This window comes from Anguilla rostrata, chromosome 7, assembly GCF_018555375.3.
Source record: "Anguilla rostrata isolate EN2019 chromosome 7, ASM1855537v3, whole genome shotgun sequence".
In the NCBI taxonomy this organism is placed as follows: domain Eukaryota; kingdom Metazoa; phylum Chordata; class Actinopteri; order Anguilliformes; family Anguillidae; genus Anguilla; species Anguilla rostrata.
In genome coordinates, this window is record NC_057939.1 from 28,695,423 (window position 1) to 28,716,430 (window position 21,008).

The 21,008-nt window shown below is 41.0% G+C and overlaps 1 protein-coding gene and 1 long non-coding RNA gene across 11 annotated transcripts in view; both read left to right on the forward strand.

The window, feature by feature from the left end:
• Positions 1-21,008, forward strand: part of ssrp1a (structure specific recognition protein 1a) — a 79,760-nt gene that overhangs the window by 40,820 nt on the left and 17,932 nt on the right. For all 10 annotated transcript variants that reach the window (XM_064344030.1, XM_064344029.1, XM_064344020.1 and 7 more), the window contains exons 8-11: positions 2,583-2,686; positions 2,804-2,932; positions 5,650-5,871; positions 6,044-6,116. In XM_064344030.1, coding sequence (XP_064200100.1) covers positions 2,583-2,686; positions 2,804-2,932; positions 5,650-5,871; positions 6,044-6,116 — 528 coding nt within the window. The remainder of the gene's footprint in view (positions 1-2,582; positions 2,687-2,803; positions 2,933-5,649; positions 5,872-6,043; positions 6,117-21,008) is intronic.
• Positions 6,136-19,428, forward strand: LOC135259523 (uncharacterized). Its single transcript, XR_010331298.1, has 2 exons — positions 6,136-17,422; positions 17,516-19,428. It is a non-coding gene; the product is annotated as an uncharacterized LOC135259523 (long non-coding RNA).

The window sequence follows — 21,008 nt, forward strand, 5'->3', positions numbered from 1 at the left end:
TAAACAGTAGTTTTGAACATGCACAGGAATGTTGTAATAAAGCACACTGAACAATTGTGACTAAGACTTTTGGTCACTGAAATGTGTTCATCAGGGTCTTGGGTATCAAAAGATGACAAAATATTTTAGCAAATCCAATGAGAAATATAAAATACATTGCTAAAAGTTAGTGTTGTGACTACTATTTTTCAACACCAGGTGAGAATGGGGGGGCAAATGGCCTTTCTGTAATGAATATGCATTGGGTAGGATGACCTGCCAGCTAAGTAGGCTATTCACACCTGGCCGCATGCCTCCCCACCACTAAGACAAAGACTCAGTGAGCCATTTAGAAGACAGAAACAAAGACATCTTTTGATTTTCAGAACATTTATTGAAGCAAACTATACGCATGGAAGATGAGATGAGACTGGTGTACTCTTGCAACACTTGCGTGGCCTCTTAGCTAGTGGTGAACTAGGCCGTGTTTCCTTATCAGCAACTCTGTAAATATGATAAAAACAAAATTGTTAGGAAATGTGACATCAAATCAAACTTTATTTATATAGCACGTTTCCTTCAACAGGTGAAAATTAAATGTGCTTTACAAAAAAGGGGCGAACCACTAACTAATGAAAACAAAACTTAGGAAATGTGACATGGTTACATCATATACAAACAAAGAACCAAACAAACACAACCAGACGCAGAGAGGTAGCCTATAATTTTGAGAAGCAATGGTTAGAATCATTCGTAGTGTGGGAATTTACAAGCGCGCATATTAGTGAATATTCCTACAAACACAGAGAATGTAATACAGCACACATTTACAAATAATGCAAGCTATCAACGAAACAACATTAGCTAAACTAAATAAACATTGCTATTCCAGCTCAACTACACGCAACTCATCAATAACAATGCCTCAATCTGAAGTAGGCTAGGTCTGTTTAGCTAAGTGGTTATTATATTGCTATTTCCCGAATTTACTTACAGTATGCCAATATCGATTGTGCGAGGACATCAGTTTTAGAATCTTAACCACGCCACGGGCTATTTATTACCAATATGATCGAAAAACATACAGTCTGTCTGATACTTGTAACACAACCAGACGCAGAGAGCCTAGCCTATAATTTTGAGATGCAATAGTTCGAATCGTTCGTAGTGTGGCAATTTACAAACGCGCATATTGCTGGATATTCCTACAAACACACAGATACGTTGCAATACAGTACACATTTACCAATATGATCATAAGAAATATACTTACGCATGAAGTTGATCCTCAGCTGGATCAGTTCGCTGTTCGAAATGACACCGCTCTTCATCAGTGTCGGCTTCCGGACTGACCATTTTCCAAAATTAAACGAAATGTTCACCTCAAAAGAAGTGAATTAGGCGACACTTTGACATTCTATCCCGCCTTCGCAGACTTTGCATTTCTCACATGGATCTCGCATCACCCCTCCTTTAGTCTCCTTCTATGGAGAGTAATTATAATGTTGTTAACATGTGAATGCGATTTGGGCGGACTTCCTGCTGAGCGAAATTCACATAGTAATGAGTAAAGTTTAACGAAGCATACATGATCTAATTAATCAAATTTGGAACATTTAAAACAATTCATATTATTTGCCAATGGGCGCATTGGAAAGTCGTGATTCTAAGGTTTCTGTCAATGTTTTTGTTGCGTCTGTATGATAACAGCACGTGAAGTTAATCATCCAAATAGAAACGAAAGTTAATTTCATCTTGTCGAGCTCCGCTGGCGGAGCTCTCGACCCCAGAGGGTTAAAGGTTGTGGAGAAGTCATGGAAAAGTCATTGAAAATCATTGGTGAAAAAGTGTATGAACCCTGGAGAGACTTGGGGGTAATGGTTGATCAAAGCCTTTCTGGTTCTAGGCACTGTGATATTGCAGTAAAAAAAGAGAACAGGATTCTTGTATATATAGTCAAAAGTGTTTAGGATAAATCCAAGGAAGTTATACTTATACATTTGTTATACCATGCTTGGATTATTGTGTGCAGATCTGGGGCCCGTGCTACATGAAAGATATAGAGACTTTGGAAAAGGTTCAAAAAGGGCAATCAGATTGATTCCTGGTATAAAAGATAAAAGCTATGAGAAAAGATTTAAGATGCTTAAACTTACTAAAAGTAGACTTAGAGGTGATTTGATTGAGGATTTTAAATTCATAAAGGGGATTAACAGTGTGAACTACAAGGGATTCTTCAGGTTGAGTTCTGTTAGAACGAGGGGACATAAAAGGATAAAAGGTAAATTCCGCACAGACATTAACAAGCGTTGTTTCATGCAGAGATTTGTCAATGTGTGGAATAGCCAGCCAGGTCTTGTAGTTGCGGCAGAAACTAGGGGTTTTCTAGACATGGCTTGATACTGTGTTAGATACTATCTAGCTTGTAGGTAATCAGAGCAGTAGGTACAATTTGTTTTGGAAAACGGGTTTTAGTTTGGGCTGAATGGCCTCGTCTCGTCATTACAAAGGGTGTATGCACGTTTGTCTGTGTGTGCATGCGTGCATGTGGTTTGAGTGATGGTTATGTTTTGATATATCTTCTGCTGGTTTCTCTCTCTCAGATCAGCCTGGATCCTCCCATTAAGCAGGGCCAGACTCGCTATCATTTCCTCATCCTGCTTTTCTCTAAGGAGGAGGATATCTCTCTCACCCTCAACATGAGCGAGTGAGTAGCGGTGACAGCCTCATCCTATACACACACAGCTCTGAGCAGTGCTATAAGTCACTATTCAATTCTTGCTCTCCCTCCCCCTCTACCTCCTTCCCCTTCTCTCCTCTCCAGGGAGGATGTGGAGAAGCGTTTTGAGGGGAAGTTGAGTAAAAGCATGTCCGGCTCTCTGTATGAGATGGTCAGCCGAGTGATGAAGGCCCTCGTCAACAGGAAGATCACCGTCCCAGGAAACTTCCAGGGGTAACCACCTTAACAATCCAACCAGCAACCCAATAGGTCACCACAGCAACCCAACAGAAAGCCAGTCAGCCACCTTAACAACCCAAACAGCCACCCACCAACCCAAACAGCCACCTTAATGTTGCGTTCTTTATGAACTCGGCAGCTCGTAGCTCGGACATGGAAGCTTGGAGTTACTTGCTTGGTTCCAGTGATTACCTCGTAGCAACTGTCAGTAACATGGCAGTTGACAAGAAGCTGTCCCTAGTTCTGACACTTTCTTAGTGGCAACAGCTTCAGAGCTACTGTAACATATGCTGTTCCTTGGGAACAGTAAAATAGATATAAACTTTTATTACCTGTTACTGTGGGTGTTCCTCAATACCAAAAACGTGAAGTCTGGACTTGTGAAGTACGTTCTGTGGGAGACCACACTTCCAAGAACAGTAGGACCGAGAATGCTGTTATATGCATTTGAGATGCAGTGCTTATTTGTGACGTGCGGTTACCCTACCTCCAAATGACAGCAATGTCAGCAGCCTTTCCTGACAGTCTCCCTGCCCGATGTATTCTAGTTTCTTTTAAAGACCCCTTCACAATTGTTTGAGTGTAGTTTCCTTTCAATTGTAGTTTAATTATAGCCTTAAAATATGAAAGTGAAAAAACATCTATTTCATCTGTTGTTTTCTAGCTAGCTAATGCATTTAACTAGACTAGCTAGGTTGCTTCATTCATGATCGCTTTCTATACCAACAAAAATCTACCTAGCTCTTTCTGCAACAAGGGCAAGCTTTGCTAACTCGATGTGGCCAAGTTAGCATTACCAACAAGTAAGTGTCGTTCCAGTCATTTAAAATTGCTCTCTGTACCAACTAACATTTAGCCAGCGTTTGCTACAGCACACAACTCTACTTGCCTCAGTTTATGCACCCCATTACAGCCGGGTCGATGAACATTTTTAGTTATGCACAGTACCTATATTTAAAATGAGCTAGAATTCAGCTATTTTTAAATATTTCTTGGGTCGTTTTCATTTTTAGAAGATTTTAGTCATTTATAGGTGAAATGAGAACTAAAATTTTATGACTCAGCTATTGCATAATACTAGCCTCTGCCTATGACTTAGCCTCTACGGTAGCTGACTCAACTTGGTTAACTGCACGAAATTAAACGTTTTTAGTTGTATGTTGTATGGTTAAAATGAGCTAGAATTCAGCTCTTTTTAAATATTTCTTGCCTCATTGTCATTCTTAGAAGATTTTAGTCATATTTATAGGTGAAATGAGAACTAAAATTTTATGATTTGGCTAACGCATAATACTAGCCTCTGCCTACGACTTAGTCTCTAAGGTAACTGACTCAACTTGGTTAACTGCACGAAATTAACTGTTTTTAGTGTATGTTGTATAGTTAAAATGAGCTGAAATTCAGTGATTATAACCCATATTTCTTGCCTCATTTTCATTCTAAGGAAACTTTTTGTTACATTTATTGGTGGAAGGAGAGAACGAAAACAATATTTGTGAGTTTGGCCCATCTTGTCTGCCATCGCCTAACAAATGGTGGGATACCAGGTTCATTCTCGTTGGAAAAGGATTGCTCGGATGCGTCCTTGATATTTGAGGGGAATCAGTACCTCTTTTGGGGTCTTTAACAGTTCTTGCTTCTTTGCATTTTTTATATTCGAATAGGACTAGGGCCGTTAAATATGTTGTCACATGAGTTCACCAGACCGCAAGGACACACAAGAGAAACACCCTCTGTTTTCTGACATTTCAGCCGTTTTTAATAACTTAGTTCCTTGTTCTCGGCTACTCAGAGCTGTGAAATGATACCTGACTTTCTGACTTGTAATTCCAAGTTAATGGCCCATTCCAGTGTGTTTCTCCTGGTCAAAAACTCGTAATCGCAAGTTTCTGAGGTATGTGGAATGCCGCATTACAACTCACCTAACAACCCAGCCAGCCACCGTAACAGCCCACCCAACAACCCAACCACCCACCTAACTGACCCAGCAACCCTACCAACCACCTTAAACACCCACCCAACAACTCAACCAGGCACCTTACAATTGACCAAACAACCTAGCTAACCACCATAAATACCCACCCAACCAGCTGACTTAACCCACTCAACAACCCAGTCAGCTGCCTCAACTCACCCAATAAGCCAGCCAGTTGCCTTAACAGCTGCCCCAACAGCCCAACAAACCACCTTAACTGCCTATCCAACAACCCAACCATCCACATTAACAAATTACCCAATAACCCAACCAACCACCTAAACAACCCAAACACATTAACTACTGACCCAATAACTTAACATGCCATCTTAACTACCCGGCCAACCACTATAACAACGCAACCAGCCCCCTTAACAAATCTGACTACAGTTTGTGCTCTGTAGTCTTTCAACATGTGCTTGCAACATGTGTATCTTTTCATGTTCTTCTCAATCTTTGGTGATGTGTGCAGGTGCATTGCTCTGCCCTGAAATTGACAGGTTAATATGATGATGTAGGTTTTTGGGGTGCTTGGAAAAAGACGTCATGCTTTGTGATTGAGGGAGCTGGGCTTGTATCTAGGGGGCTGGGCGCCTGCTTGATTCCCAGGTGTGGGCCATTGCTGTTGGGTTTCTGAGCAAAGGTACTTCACCCACACCACTCCAGTTAAGTATTCAGCAGGTGTCCACACTAACATCCTTTCACCCGTCCTGTTTCTTTCCATTTCCTCTTTTAGGCACTCGGGTGCACAGTGTATTACCTGTTCGTATAAGACCAGTTCAGGGCTGCTGTACCCATTAGAGAGGGGCTTTATCTACGTACACAAGCCGCCGGTACACCTGCGCTTCGATGAGATCTCCTGCGTCAACTTTGCCCGCGGCACCACCACCACCCGCTCCTTCGACTTTGAGATCGAGACCAAGCAGGGCAACCAGTACACCTTCAGCAGCATTGAGAGGTAATTGCACACACACACTCACTGCACACACACATGCACACACATACACACACTATATTGAGCTAGTCATATAAAATACACAACTCCTGTGAAGGATAAAGCCTATGATTTGTCTGTGCAGCTCTGACTCTTTATGTCCCTTGCCTTTTCTCCCTCCCTCCCATTTTCACAGAGAAGAATACGGGAAACTCTTTGATTTTGTCAACGCTAAGAAACTCAACATTAAGAACAGAGGATTTAAAGAGGTAAGTGGGGTTTGCAGCGTAATGCAAAGGCGTTGAGTTGATTTCTGCAGCCAGTTTTACTGTGATGAGTACTGACCAAAGCTCTCTCTGTTCACCATCACCCATCCTCCTGCCCCCTGGCCCTGAAGAAGAAGGTCTGTATGTGGCTGGGGAACTGCAGTGGGGGGGGTCAATACCTGCCTGAATGCTCTGTGGGTGTGGCTTTGTTCTCTGCCTGGTTTCTCCAAATGGTTTTTGCAAATGAGTGTCATACGCAGCTCTTCCTGGGGGTGGGGCAGTGGTGGGGCTGTGGCAGAGAGAGTGTGAGATGGAGGCAGAGCTTAGAGCTGAGCTACTCTTGGTGCCAGTGTTTTATTTAGGGTATTTACATTTTATTGCAGCAAGATGGCGGATAGAACATTCTGTTGTCATCATGGAAATAATTACCGTGTTCTCCCTGAGCTCTGGGAGAGGGTGAGGCATCCGGAGGTGGGTCTCAATCCTGTTAACGTTGCGCCCTGGAAATCCTGAAAGAGAAAGACTGTATGAGGAGAAACTAGTGTTCATTACCTAGGGCTGAGCGATATACTGCAACGATGATTATTGAATGGTCATCACCACCATGTGGCACTGTTAGGCATACATTTAAAACTGCCTGTCATGAGAAGACTGGGGGTCTGGGGGCTGCTGAGACCCCCATCCTGGGCCACATCCTGATGGGGGAACCAGGGGGCAAAGCCCCCCGGAAGCTCTATCATTTGCATCGTGTTTAGAGGTAAAAGGTGGCTTTACTAGTAACACTTTCCCTTAAATTGGAGTATATATTTATGTATTCGGACTTGTATGCATTAAAGTTGAAAAGTATAATGCAAATAACTTTTTTGAAAATAAAAGCATGCAGTTTTATTTCACTGTGACTTTTCAGTTATCTGTTTCAAATACTACAGATTCACTATTGACTAAAATGCAAAACATATTATGGTTTGGGAAAATATTAAATATTATTTTGAAAGTGAGAGCAATTTTTCCCACGGCGCACAGGCAGGACTGCCGCCGTGGGCTATGCATAACAAATTGTGGCCACTCACTCACTCACTCATGGACGACCTTTGAGGGACGTTTTGTGGGATGCATGTGCAGGTGGTGCTTCCTTTAGTAGGACGCATGCGCAGGCGGTACAGCACGACATTTTTAAGCACAGCTTTATTGCCTAACGTTACTTTAGCTAACCCTAACATGTTTGCATTTCGCCTACTTTAGCTAATCTAGTTAGCGCGTACGGACGCTGTCCTGCACGCATGAGTAGGAGCTAAGGACACACAGCTACAACCACCGATACAGATGTATGGGCACACGGAGGACAACAAATAAAGTTACAGATGTGAGGACATGCCATAGCTAGCTAGCTATATAGTTAGTACAGGTGTGCCGTGGGTCTGGACGGTTTCGTGCTTGTTTTAGAAAATACACTACTGAATCATGACTAGTATGTTTTTGGAAAATTGACTGGCTAGCTTTTAAAATAATATCAAAGTAGTAGTGACTACTGTAATCTAAAACACAATGGTGTAAGTTGACTAGCTACTACAATTACGCTTAGAGAATAGCATCTAAAACATTGTACAGTTTGTACTGTAATTCTTTCTGATTTAAACTGAAGTACAAAAACAAATAATTATTGAACAACAAGAGAGAGAGATATTCTAGGGGGTTTGGGGGCATGGTGCAAAGCACCATGGGGTAAAATGTGTAAGCAATTGAAGACCTGTCCATTATAATTTTAAAAAATTAACAGCCAGATCTGGAATTATAATACTTTAAGGACTGCCCAAAAGTATTTTCTTTTGCCATTCATTATGCTTGATATAACTAAGTAGTTAATGTTGGCCAACTAATTTCAGCTTACTTAATATAAAAATAGAAATAAATAAAATTAAACATGAAATCATAATTTGATGTCATAATCATGAGTAATTATGTTTGCTCAGACAAAATAATTAGACCTAGGTTCATGTGAAATCATAAGTCATGGAGACCCTGAACTGTCTTGGGGGGTCCGGGGGGCATAAAATCCCAAAAGATTTTGTACATTTTAACATTTAAATGAATCTGGTGCACTTTGAGAAGAAGCTAGATTTATAATAAACCCATGCAGTTGTATCATTTTTAAGATGCTTGAGCCTACACTTGATCTATCAAAGAAATTAAATATATCAGTACAACACAAGAGCTTTTACTTGGAGTGTTTGGAATCACACTAATTTTGCAGTAAAAAATGGCACCGCATGCTACGTCAGATTTAGACCTTTCACAGTTGGTATATAGCTTTTCCAACTTAATGCTGGAAATGATGTAGCCTACTAGTACAGCATACAGTGTAGCTATCATTGGTCGTTTTAAATTTATAGAACATTTTAACCACTCCGTTTAGTTAATATTCATGTAAATGTAGTAACCTTTGAGGACAGGCTACTGGATGAACCACTAATTACTCATATCATAGTGCAAATATCCACAGTATTACTCCCACACATAATCAACATAACATTTGACTTCACAGTCAGATGCAGATAGCTTTGCTAACTTCATGCTGGAAATAATGTTTTAAACCAGTGTAACCACATTCACATTAGTCTAGCCAGCAAATGGATAATTAAACCATTGTCACCATATTCATATCAGTGTAGCTAGCAAATAGATAATAAACTGAATGTTATCTTCACAGAATGTGTTCTGGACCGATGGTTTGGAGATGCAGGACCTGAGCACTCTAAAGTAAAGAGACTACCAGGCTACTGCATGTAGCATGCATGCTGCCAATGGGAAAATCCCAGATACAGTAACATTTTTCTATAGACACATTTCCACCGCAGGAACTTTCCCCAGGAACTAGGAACCTTTTGAGGAACTCAGTGTGTTTCCACCGCAGGAACCAGGGTCTAAATTAAGTTCCGGGACTTTATTTTACCCCCAAAAAAGTCCCTGCTCAGGGGGGGTAGTACTTTCCAAAAGTACCGGAACTTTTGGGGTGGGGCTCAAATGCGAACATTTCTGATTGGTCGAGTACTCGCAGCATTTTATTTCAACCGCCATTTTTAAAAATCTGCAGCCGCAAATCCGATTTATTTTCAAAATAACGTGAATTCAAACTTTTGTTATGCGGCGCAGTACCCTACTTTTCGTTATAGCCTGCCAACGTCTACAGATGAGAAATTAAGATTGAGGATTATAACACGTGTGCTCTTCTTTTCTTGCTTTAGTCTGTTTTATAAAATATTAAGCATTCATGCTGGGACAGCATATTACGATTTAATTCGGTTGCTGAATATTTTCATCCGGATTTTCTTTGTTAGCCCGTTATAATTGACTCAAAACGCTTGACACAGTTACGTGAGGTATGTGTTAGTTCTGCGTAATTTACATCGAGGATACAGTAAAAGCAAACAGGAAAAAACAACACCTTTTGCACTTTTTGTCAGGGTAAAATAACAGGTTAATTCTAGTAATCGTCCCTTTTGCTTTTTCAAACTGCCATAATTTTACCCTGAGATTCTTCAATTCCACAAAAAGACCAGGAAGACTAGACATGGACTTATTGTGCATGGTTCACATCTGGAGGGCACACTTCAAGTATTTAGCTGCTCCGCTAGCAGTAACTTTAAAAGATGAAGGCAAACGGTGGCTGTACCACTGCAATATTAATTAAAATTTTCACGCAAGTCTGAGTTTTCATTCTATTTATTCTTGTCATTTTGCGATTATATGGAAATGACGCTGAGAGTCGAATTAAGCAATTCAACAGCAAATTGTTTGCGACGTGTGCATGTTTTCTGCTATTGTGGAATGTGAATGCATTCTGTCGCCTCGGATGTCAAGACATGAAAGTGAATGTTCGCATAAAAACATAACGAATGTGTTTGAGAGGATATATAAAACAGTTTCAATTTGTATATTGGCCTGTTGTATCCTGTTTGTTGCATAACAACGGTCCAAGTCGAACTACCAACGAGAGTTTTGCTTGTCAATAATATGCCCAAATGGCTGTGGAAGAATATTTCAATTTTAGGTGATTAAGTCGATAAAAATCAATAAATACTAAAGTAACCATACTGTCAATGTTGGTAACCCGTTGTATAAATGGAATACACCCCTCCGGGCTGTCCCGTTATTGGAAAATAATGTACTTCGGTGGCAGTATGGAGTTAGGCTACAGAAGAAATAATACGACAGATGGACTGACGACGACGTCGCTTTTTCATTCGTCAGCGGACTAATTTGCCTAATCTTTGCGGGTCTTTAGACTGCGGTGTTAACGCAGACAACAATGGGCTGAAGGAACCTTTTAGTTCCTTGAAAAGTAGTTCCTGGGACTAAAAGTTCTGGGTACTTTGGGTGGAAACGCAGCTTATGTAACCCCCCTCTCCCTTTCAGCTGCCGATAAGACATCGAGCATTAGTGCAGCTGCTTTGTTCAGGAAAGAACCTTCCCTTCTGTGGAATCAATGCGTTTTGTTTTACACAATTGTATAGGGCTTTTCCAATTTCAATTAACAAGCCCCGTCAACGACAAAATTTGAACCCTGCCTACTGTTTGTCATAACACCATGAGCGCATACAGTTGAGGCAAAAATTTTACATACACCTAGGCTAAAGACTCTGCACATTTCATGTTACCATAGATTTCCTGTGGTAAGTCAATTAGGGTATCTACTTTATTTCCATAAGAGGTCATTTCAAAATAACAGCTAAGGGACAGATTTATTTCAGCTTTTATGTACTATATCAGATTTTCAGTGGGACAAAAGTTTACATACACGTCTTAGTATTTGGTGGCATTGCCTTTTAATCACTTAACTTGAATCAAACGCTTGTGGTAGCCTTCTGCAAGCTTCTCACAATACTTTGCTGGAATTTTTGCCCATTCCTCCTGACAGAACTAGTGTGACTCAGGTTTTTAGTTTGTTGGCCTCCATGCTCGAACACGCCTTTTCAGTTCTGTCCACAAATTTTCTATGGGATTCAGGTCAGGGCTTTGTGATGGCCACTCCAATAATTTCACTTAGTTGTCTTTAAGCCATATTGTTCCAACTTTGGAGGTGGTATTAGGATCATTGTCCTGCTGGAAGACCCAGTTGCGATAAAGTTTTAACTTTCTAGCTCATGTCTTGAGGTGTTGCTTCAGTATTTCTAGATAATACTCCTTCCTCATGATGCCATCTTTTCTGAAGTGCACCAGTCCCTTTTCCAGCAAAACACCCCCACAACTTGATGCTTCCACCCCCATGCTTCACAGTTGGGATGGTGTTCTTCGGATTAAAAGCCTCACCCTTTTTCCTCCATACATAGTGATGGCCAAGCAGTTCAAATTTAGTTTCATCTGACCTGAGAACATACCTCCAAAAGGCTAGGTCTTCGTCCTGGTGATCACCTGCAAACTTCATTCTGGCTTTTTTATGCCGAGTAGGGGCTTCTTCCTTGTGTGACAGCCTTTCATGCCATGGTGATGTAGGATTCTCTTAATGGTGGATGTAGATACTTTGGTACCTGATGCCTCCAACTCCTTCACCAGTTCCTTTGTTGTTGTCTTGGGGTTCAGTTGAGCCTTTCGGATCAAAGTTTGTTCAGCCCTGGGAGTTAATTTGTGCCTCCTTCCTGAACGATGCAATGTGTGGTCCCAGGATTTTTATATTTGCATACAGTTGTTTGTACATATGCTCGTGGATTTATAATAAACACAAGGTACTTGTGCCCTATTGAAAAGGATCAGCGCTCAATGAAGAAACCCTATCCCATTGCCAAAAGAAAGTCTAACATGCCTATGAATATTTATACTATGGGACTATACATTACGAATGTATTATATGGCCCATAGCGGCCCCCAAACAGCATTGCCAACTTAAACAGACCCGTGCTCCGTTGATGCGAGCTCCAGGTATTGACAATGCCGATGCTACATACCTTACCACATGGCCCCTCATGGCCACCACAACCCAACGTGTAGATACATAGGCAGTGCGAGCCAGCATATCACCAGGGTTATCAAGTGGGCACCTACATTCATCGGTGTTTCATCAAGTTAGGCCCACGACACCTCGGGAAGGCTCAACAGTTAGTTCCAGCGTCCCAGAACCACCCCCCTCCATGCTAGCTCTCATTGTCCGTGGTACCCACATGCAGAACTTCCTTGTGTTATCCTATCCTTATGTCGAAAATAGAACTTCCTGATAACAATATCACACATGAAGCAGAAACAGAGAAGAAAAGGAATACTCTTACTCTTTGTTTACTTTGGCCCCCAGCTGACATTATTTCTCCTCAACCAAATCCACTGACTTCCTTTCAGTGCTTCTTCCGACATGGTGGTACCTTCAATTGTTTAGAAATGGAGGTCCACAATTTTTTTCTGAGGTCTTGGCTGAGTTGCTTGGATTTTCCCATGCTATCAAGGGCAAAAAGGCAGTGGCTGTAAAGGTAGGCCCTTAAATACAGCAACATGTGCCAATTAACTCCCAATAAACTCCTAATTATGACAATTAGCTAATCAGAAGCTTTTAAAAAGTTATTACATCAATTTATGGAATCTTTCCAGGCTGTTTAAAGAGACAGTCGTATGTAAAATTTTGACCCACTGGAATCATGATATAGTAAATTAAAGCTGAAATAAATCTCTCTAATTGATTGTTTTAAAATGACCTCTGATGTGAACAAAATAGATGCCCTAATTGACTTGCCAAAAGAAATGTATGGTAACATGAAATGTGTGGATTTGTGAAAAACTTGAGTTTGAATATCTTTAGCCTCGGTGTGTAAAATTTTGGCCTCAACTGTATCTGCTCAAAAGTTAATAGCAGTTATTAAATATTTGTATCAAATGACCTATTTCAATATATTTCAAAATATTAATAAATTGCTAATAATTACTGTATTTTAAGTAAGTGCATTTGAGTCCTTTGTTTTGTCAACCAGTCATTTTGACCGATAATCAAGTGCTGGTGAAAATGACTGGTTGACTGGCTGCTGCCTAACACTATACTATGTGGTGTATTGCCTTTCTTTTTTCCCCTTTTTCTCTTTAATCATACTTTTGCAGTAGCAAACATCCAAACTTCAGAAGACATCTCATGATCTTGTGGGAGCTGTCTGACCTTGCTGCTGATTGGCTATCTTATCAACACCCAATAGATAACAGTGGTGACGTTTTATCCCCGGAATCATTTCATGCGGTGTCAAGCATAAAACAAAAAACAAGCACGAAACCATCCAGACCCACAGCGCAACTTGGCGAACTATATTTTTTGGTTGATTTTACGCGCTCATATATGGCAGTTGATTCTGTCAGAATTCTGACTGATAAGCCAGGTCAATATTTTCACTGGAGACTTCCAGTGAAAATATACATTCCGCCTTATAAAGTCCCAGGTCATTTGTGAATGGTTTAAATTGATTTTGAGAATAGACACCTCATGGTACAATCATGATAACGGCAATGACTGTGCTGTGAAGTTTAGGTAGCAAACAACAAGGCTGAAACATTTTGACATAATTTGCATAGAAACTATATGCTCAGATCACCTAGTTTCACTCACTGTGGCCAAGCAGAATCAATAATGTTATAGAAAGAAAATATATAATGTGTATTATTATTTCTGATATAACCTATATAATGTTATATCAGAAAATATATAACTTTAAAAGATTTAATTCAATCTTCTACTGAGACTTTTGCCGTTTATTGAGGGTGTGACAAAATTTTGGTGCCGCTGATTATAATCGAATGTTTTTCACATTTACCGTTCAATTGAGCAAGTGCTATTGACAGTACATTTTTATGGGTTAGTGCTGTCAGATTGTGCTAGCTACTTTACATTAACCTTGTACGGCGATCAATAAAGGCTAACCGCACAGTAACACTTACTACTTGTCGCTTCTACCACCACTGTAATGAACTAAAAAAAGGCTACAGACTTACCTTTTCTATGAGAAATGTGTTGTCGAGCTCACGCGCATACACTGCTTGCGACATTGTAAAGCTTCATTTTGCCCTCCGTACTATATAGCTAGCTAGCTATGGCGTGTCCTCACGTCTGTAATGTTATTTGTTGTCCTCCGTGTGTCCATACATCTGTGTTGGTGGTTGTAGCTGTGTGTCCTTAGCTCCTACTCATGCGTGCTAACTAGGTTAACTAAAGTAGGCGATCCATATGCGCTAACTAGGTTAGCTAAAGTAGGCGAAACGCGAACATGTTAGTGTTAGCCAAAGTAACATTTGGCGATAAAGCTGTGCTTAAAAATGTCGTGCCATACCACCAGCGTATGCGTCCTACTAAACGAAGCACTCCCTGCGCATGCGTTCCACAAAACGTCCCTGAAAGGTTGTCCGTGAGTGACCACAATTTGCCATGCATAGCCCACGGCGCCAGTTCCTGCGCACCGTGGGAAAAAGACAAAAAGAAAGACAAAACACCACATGGTGGTGATGATTGTTTTTGCATTTGATAATTGTTATTGCGGTATTTCATCCAGCCCTATCTTTAATTTCTATTTACTGTAATAGGAGGCCATTCGGTGTTTCCCACAGGCTGAGAATTTATTTGTGGCGGTCAACTCTGTTTATCTCTCTACTAATAAGCCAAGTTTTATAGGTCTCTGCCATGTGGTTAGGCCAAAACTGGGAACAGAGGAAAATGAATAATAGCATTGTCAAAATGGCGACAATCCAAAATAGCGGCAATCCAAGTTGTTGATGACAGATGATGTACAGATATATGCTCCAGCAGTGTTTCTCACAGGTTGAGAATTTATTTGTGGTAGTCATCTCCGTGTCCATGTTTGGGGCAGAAGGGGCATTGTTTGTACTGTTTAGTAAATTGTACTGTAACTATTAAAATGTTACTTAAATTTTTCTTCGCAGACAGAGTTCACATTTTGTGTTCGGCCACTTGATTTATATTTTGTGTTAGGGCAATTTTATTTTTTTTGTTTTTATTTTTGGCTGTCTTCAGAAAATGAAGCCTGTATGGCAGTTTTATCCAAACTAAAACTATTTTTGCAGTAATGGTCTCAGTTACAAACCTTTATGCAGTCTGGATGATTTGGAGATTAATATAATCACATGCAAGTTCTAAACATAAGTTAAGAGCTTTAAACTCATTGGTGCCTGATATCCAAAATGCCCTAATTTCTAAACACAAGTATTTTCATCAATTTCAATTAAAGTAAGCCCTAACTGTTAACCGTAACGGTTATCATGACAGTAATGTTATGGCAACCTATCTGTGGTGCAGTTCCTCCCTCCTCCTCTAGCCTTTTTTTTTAAAGGAGGATTATTCTATACTCATCTCTGTCAAAAGTGAGAAGTAAACATTTTCATTAGCTGTCTAAGCTAATTATTAGCGGTGTGAAAGTTGATTCTTGCTAAATGCCAGGGCTCCAGACTAACTTTTTACATTGGTTGCACTGGTGCGCCTAACTTTTTCATTTGGGTGCACCAGCACATAATTTAGGTGCACCCAAACTTTTTCACCGTGCCTTTTGGCGCTGCAATAATACATTTTAAGCGTTACCTTTTTTGTCAGTTCCCATACACATTGGTAATTTCTTAACACATTGTGTAAATGATTGTAAACAGGAATAAAGGTGCAGATAAATGTTTTTTCTTTATTTAAACCACAGCACAAACAATAAATTGCAATAACCTCAATTGTTTAAAAAATAAACTTAAAGTGCTGATGTTTAAAGTGCTTGACGAGCTCAAATAACTCAAACAAAAGTGTGCGTTGCTCCCGGAGGAGTACAGGGCGCGGTTTCACACATACACTCTAGTGATGCACGGATCGGCTCTGACGTCATCCGAATCACATCATCCACCCGCCACCCAACCGAACTAATTATTTTCTCCAATTTAGACCCCTACAACGGAGTATTAGGGCCACATTGAGGGAGAAAAATCAGAGATTTTGAGAATAAGGTCGTAATATCACGAGAATAAAGTCATAATTTAATGAGAATAATATAAAGTCATAATATTTCAAGAAAAAAAGTCATTACGAGAATAGTCGTAATGTTACGAGAAAAAATCATTTCGTGAATAAAATCGTTAAATTTCGAGGAAAAAAACAATTTTTAGGAAAATAAATTACCAGCAACCAACAGAACGGGCGAGACAGTCTAATGGCAGCCTGAGCCTGCAATTTCCTCCAAGTCCATGTGGTTCTTTTTTCGGAATAGAAAAGTTTCTTGCACAATCTTTTCAAAGTCCTGTTACTTATGATAATGTGGTGCTGATGTGCTAAAAGATTAAGTATCTCGTTATTTGTGAAACCTATACTAAAGTATAACTTCACAAGATGCTCCACGTTCCTCATTTTAACGCAGGCGGCAGGCTGCTCTTCTGATATTTCCCCACGTAGCCTAAAATGACAACTTTATTCTCGTAATATTACAACGTTATTCTCGTAATATTACAACGTTATTCTCGTAATATTACGACCTTATTCTCAAAATGTGGCCCTAATACCCGGTCACACTTTACCGTTATTTCTCATTATTTCGCAGCTGTTGCATATGACATACCCAGCACTTGACTCGTCATGGTTATTTTACTAAATCGCTCCCACACAGAACTTTTCTGCCCTTCCTTTTTTTTTTTAAATTCTCCTTTTTTAATTTTCTCTTGGATCTTTTTTGCCTCCATTGCTGCTTAATTGGCGCAATGAGAGTCTAGTCTGCTAATTCGTGCCTGAGGAAAAATGGAGCTTAAAATATGTTCACATTTTAGAGAGTGTAATTAATATTTTCCTCATTAAAGTTACAATCTCGAAGATTTCAGTTTCGTTCTCTTTGGCGGTACCAATGGCGAGAAGCGGTAATTGCAGGTGTGTTTTTGGACCTCACTTCCCATAGATCCAACCGGATCCAACCAGTGTCGCCTGTGTGACGTCAATGAGTTGGCACCTGGGCCACGCCGACTATTACACTTACTATTTACTGAAAAATGGTTGTTATAAAAGTAACGTTATGTACATACTCATTCATTGTCTAACATTAGGCTAACTTAAGCTGTCTTTACACTGCCGAGCCGGGTTAAAATGCTGTAGCAGACCTGGGGTAGAATTAGTGATGATCAATTTCCACAAACGTTCTTTATCCACCTTTTGCTCGGTATGAACATCTTTACACTGCAGAGAAGAATTCGCAGGATTCGCTGTGGCTCGTGCAATTACGTATCTCGTGCATCATCGTGAATGATTGTTGTGTGATATTTTTGAAACAACTGCCTTGTTTCTGGTTTTGCTAGCTAAACTGTTTGAGAATAAAGCTGAGCTGGGTGTTAAATTAGCAATCAGAATAAGAAGAATAAAACAAAAACAAAGGAGATTTCATCAAAAAAGGGCATCAAGGCTGAAGGAACATATGAGGAAGCGTAATAAAATAATAACAACGCTAATCCATACTGCCGTATTCTTTTATTTAGTTTTCTCCGGCTTGACATCTTTACACAGAAATCAGACCCAGCTCTGCTCCACCTATACCCCGGCTTATATATTGATGAACTTGATGGCAATGTAAATAACGGTAACGTTAAGGCCAGTTAAGATCAATGATTCGCAACGAGACAAAACGGTTTTAGAATGTTGCAGAGAAAATTGCAGCGGTGTGAACTGGTTAGTTGCAGAGCCTCTGAAGCCGTTGCCTAGGGTCTCAAAAGACCCACCTTGTCAAATCGCCAAGTGCAGTTTTAGAACGTTTACAATCAGACGTCTTGGAATTTTGCAGGTTGCATCTAGTCTCGTTGCGAATCATTGATCTGAACTGGCCTTTAGTTAGCTACACTGCAACGTTGCAACAAGGTAGCATTGCATTCGAGAGACGGTTTGCGAGGTCGGTACCATTTTTTCTAATTGTTAGCTGACATTAGATTGTGTTAATTACATTAGCTAGCTAGCTAACGCAACGTTACCTGATATGAGAGATGGATACTGTGCGCAACGTTGTCTAAACTAATGTTGCCTTTATTGACATGGTCCGGTAGCTTGCGTTAGCTGTGCAAATAGCTATGTAATTTAGTCACGTTACATTGTCATCAAATGTAATACGAAAACTACATCAACAAATAATATGACCTCATGTTACACAAAAACTTATTAGGGTTCCATAACCCCCCCCCCACCTTCAACGGTAGCAGACACCGGAAAAAACAGTACGCCGCTCACACACAAATGAGTTGAAGGGCAAGCCTGTTGCGTTAGCTCCGCCTACCCTCTCTGGCGAACCAACCACTGATGGGTGATGGAAAATGCGTCACTATCTATGCACCGCTTGTGATTTTTTTCCTGGGAATGTCGCCACAGACACCCAGTTCTTTAATCATAAATTATAATAATAATAACATAAATGAATATAATAATAGGCTCAATCACCACCACGGATTTAACTGCGATCCGCGCATCACTAATACACACATTCCTTCTTTTTTTTTTCCCCCACCCGCATTCAGCAAAGAAGAATATCTCGGTCAGAGCCAATCAGAGGCAGAGTAGGGGCGGGTCTTCACAGAATGCGGGTGGGAAAAAAATAACACTACACACACAAACACACAGAGACAGACCTGCTAAATGTCAGGCGCACCGGTGCAACCAATGAAAATGTTTAGTCGCACTTGACAGATTTTTGATCGCATGTGCGACCAAAATGGTCGCACTCTGGAGCCTTGAATGCTTGTTGGCATTAATTCAGATGTTTATAACTTTGCAGTCTTTCTGTCAATTTTACATATTTTAACTTTTAAATATTTAGTTACCTGGCACAGATATGGTTGCACGGCTGTCTTTGTAATTATGTTAGCCATCTCTCCTGTGCTGTACATACCGCGACTACGAGAGGGAGGGGGTTCGGGCAAGCCCACATAAGGAAATGGTTGTGTATGTCACCATGCCATATGAATCGGTTGTATGTCATTTTGGCATTTAAAAGAAAAAAAAAACAAATACAAAAGTATAGTGTGTTGCTTGTACAATTAAGCAACTAAATACCAGAAAATCTTCTTAGGCCGTAGGAAATCTATTTGTATGGGAAACACTGGGTCATTGGCTCTAAACTGTCTTCCTGGCTCAGTTGTGAGCAGGTGTCCACCTGAACTTACACCCGGAACAGGCTGGTTCAGTCTTGCCAAACCAGCCTGGATTTGTTCTTGCTCATACCAGCCTGGATTTGGTTTAGACCTCACCTTTCCCCCCCAGCTGAGATGTACTGAATTCCAGAAGGTATAGCACAGTGTTTCACAAACCTGCCACCCACCCCCCACCTCCCCCAACCATACCCCTTCCCCTCAACCCAACATTTTCTCAAGTGGAACTCAGGCAGACCTCAATTTCCAAAAATATGGACCCCACACACACACACACAGAGTGAAAGGGGTGGGTTTGGTGTAATGAGGAGAGAATCGGCAGGGTGGAGGGGTGTGATTTGAGGCATTGATTGCTGTGTGGCCTGGTGGCTTTACTGAGACCCTGTGTGTGTGCGTGCGCGTATGAGTGTATGTGCTCTGTGCTCTGCATTAACAGTAATGATAGTGGTTAACACTCCTGATTGCAGTGTTTACGTGTATGTCTTTTTAAAAATTTTAACTAAAGTAGCTGAATGCTGGAGGCACAGGTGTGTTTAATGCAATGTAATGGCTCCTGTTGTGATTAACTAATTTTATATTCATAATTATAATTTTTTATTTAGATTTAATAGGCTCTATGCATGTTGTGATGTCACAAAAGTGGAAAACAGGCTTGTTTACTTCTGGTTACTGGGTGGTCTATTCACAGAAACATGGCAGGAAAATGTCACATTTTTTAATCAGACATACTAATTCAAAAAATAGCTAAATGTATAAAATTAAAGAAAATTTATAATTTATTAATTCAGTTAATTAGGACAAATCTGAAAATGGCCTTTTCAAAACCTTTCAAGTTCCAAATAAAAGGGAGAACATAAATACTAGTCATTTCACACATCTTGCGATTCACTTGGACACATCGTCAGTGATGTAACGTGGGGTCATGGGGTGTTTCAGGTCTTTCAACAATCATACACACTCACCCAGGCCACCCAGCCAGGGTTGATCAGGCCCTAGCTTGTGTCCATGTGACATGTGTTGTCCATGGATCCCCCCTTGATCCACAGCCATCTTGACGCCCTCTCTGCCGCCTCAGTGGTCTTGATGGCTTTCCTGCTGTGCAGTCCTGTAATGCCAAGGAGGAGCTTGAGTGCCCTGTGGAGAGACTGACCTGCGAAGCCTCTGCAGCCCACCTCTATAGGAACACATTGTGCCCTCCATCCCTGCCTTCGGCACTCGCTAACCAGGCCCTCTTCCTCTCATAGACCTCCTCCATCCAGTTCCCAGGGAACAGTCAGCTCCAGCAGAACCACCTGTCTTGATATCTGAGACATCAGGACCATGTCTGGCCTGAGCGTGGTCACTGCGATGGTGTCTGGGAACTTGAGCTGCTTCCCCAGATCAACCTTCAGCTGCCAGTCCCTTGCTGTGACAAGGAGCCCACCCCGCACTCTTGGCTGAGCCTGGGGCTTCTCCCTTGCCTTAACAAACACCATGGCCTGTTTTTCTGGGCGGTGTTGCTTGGCTTTGCTGATCCCAGTGCAGATGGTATCTGCTGTCACCTTCAGGACCTGGTCATGACGCCAGCGATAGCGCCCCTCTCCCAGGGCCTTCGGGCAACAGCTGAGGATGTGTTTGAGTGATCCTCTTCTCTGACACAGTGGGCATGCTGGTGTCTCAACCATACCCCAGCAGTAGAGGTTAGCTGGGCTGGGGAGAACGTCATAGACCGACTGGATCAGGAACTTGAGTGGCTCAGCCTTCCAAAACTCCACCCAAGAGATTTTCCGCTCTGTCACTTGCTCCCAT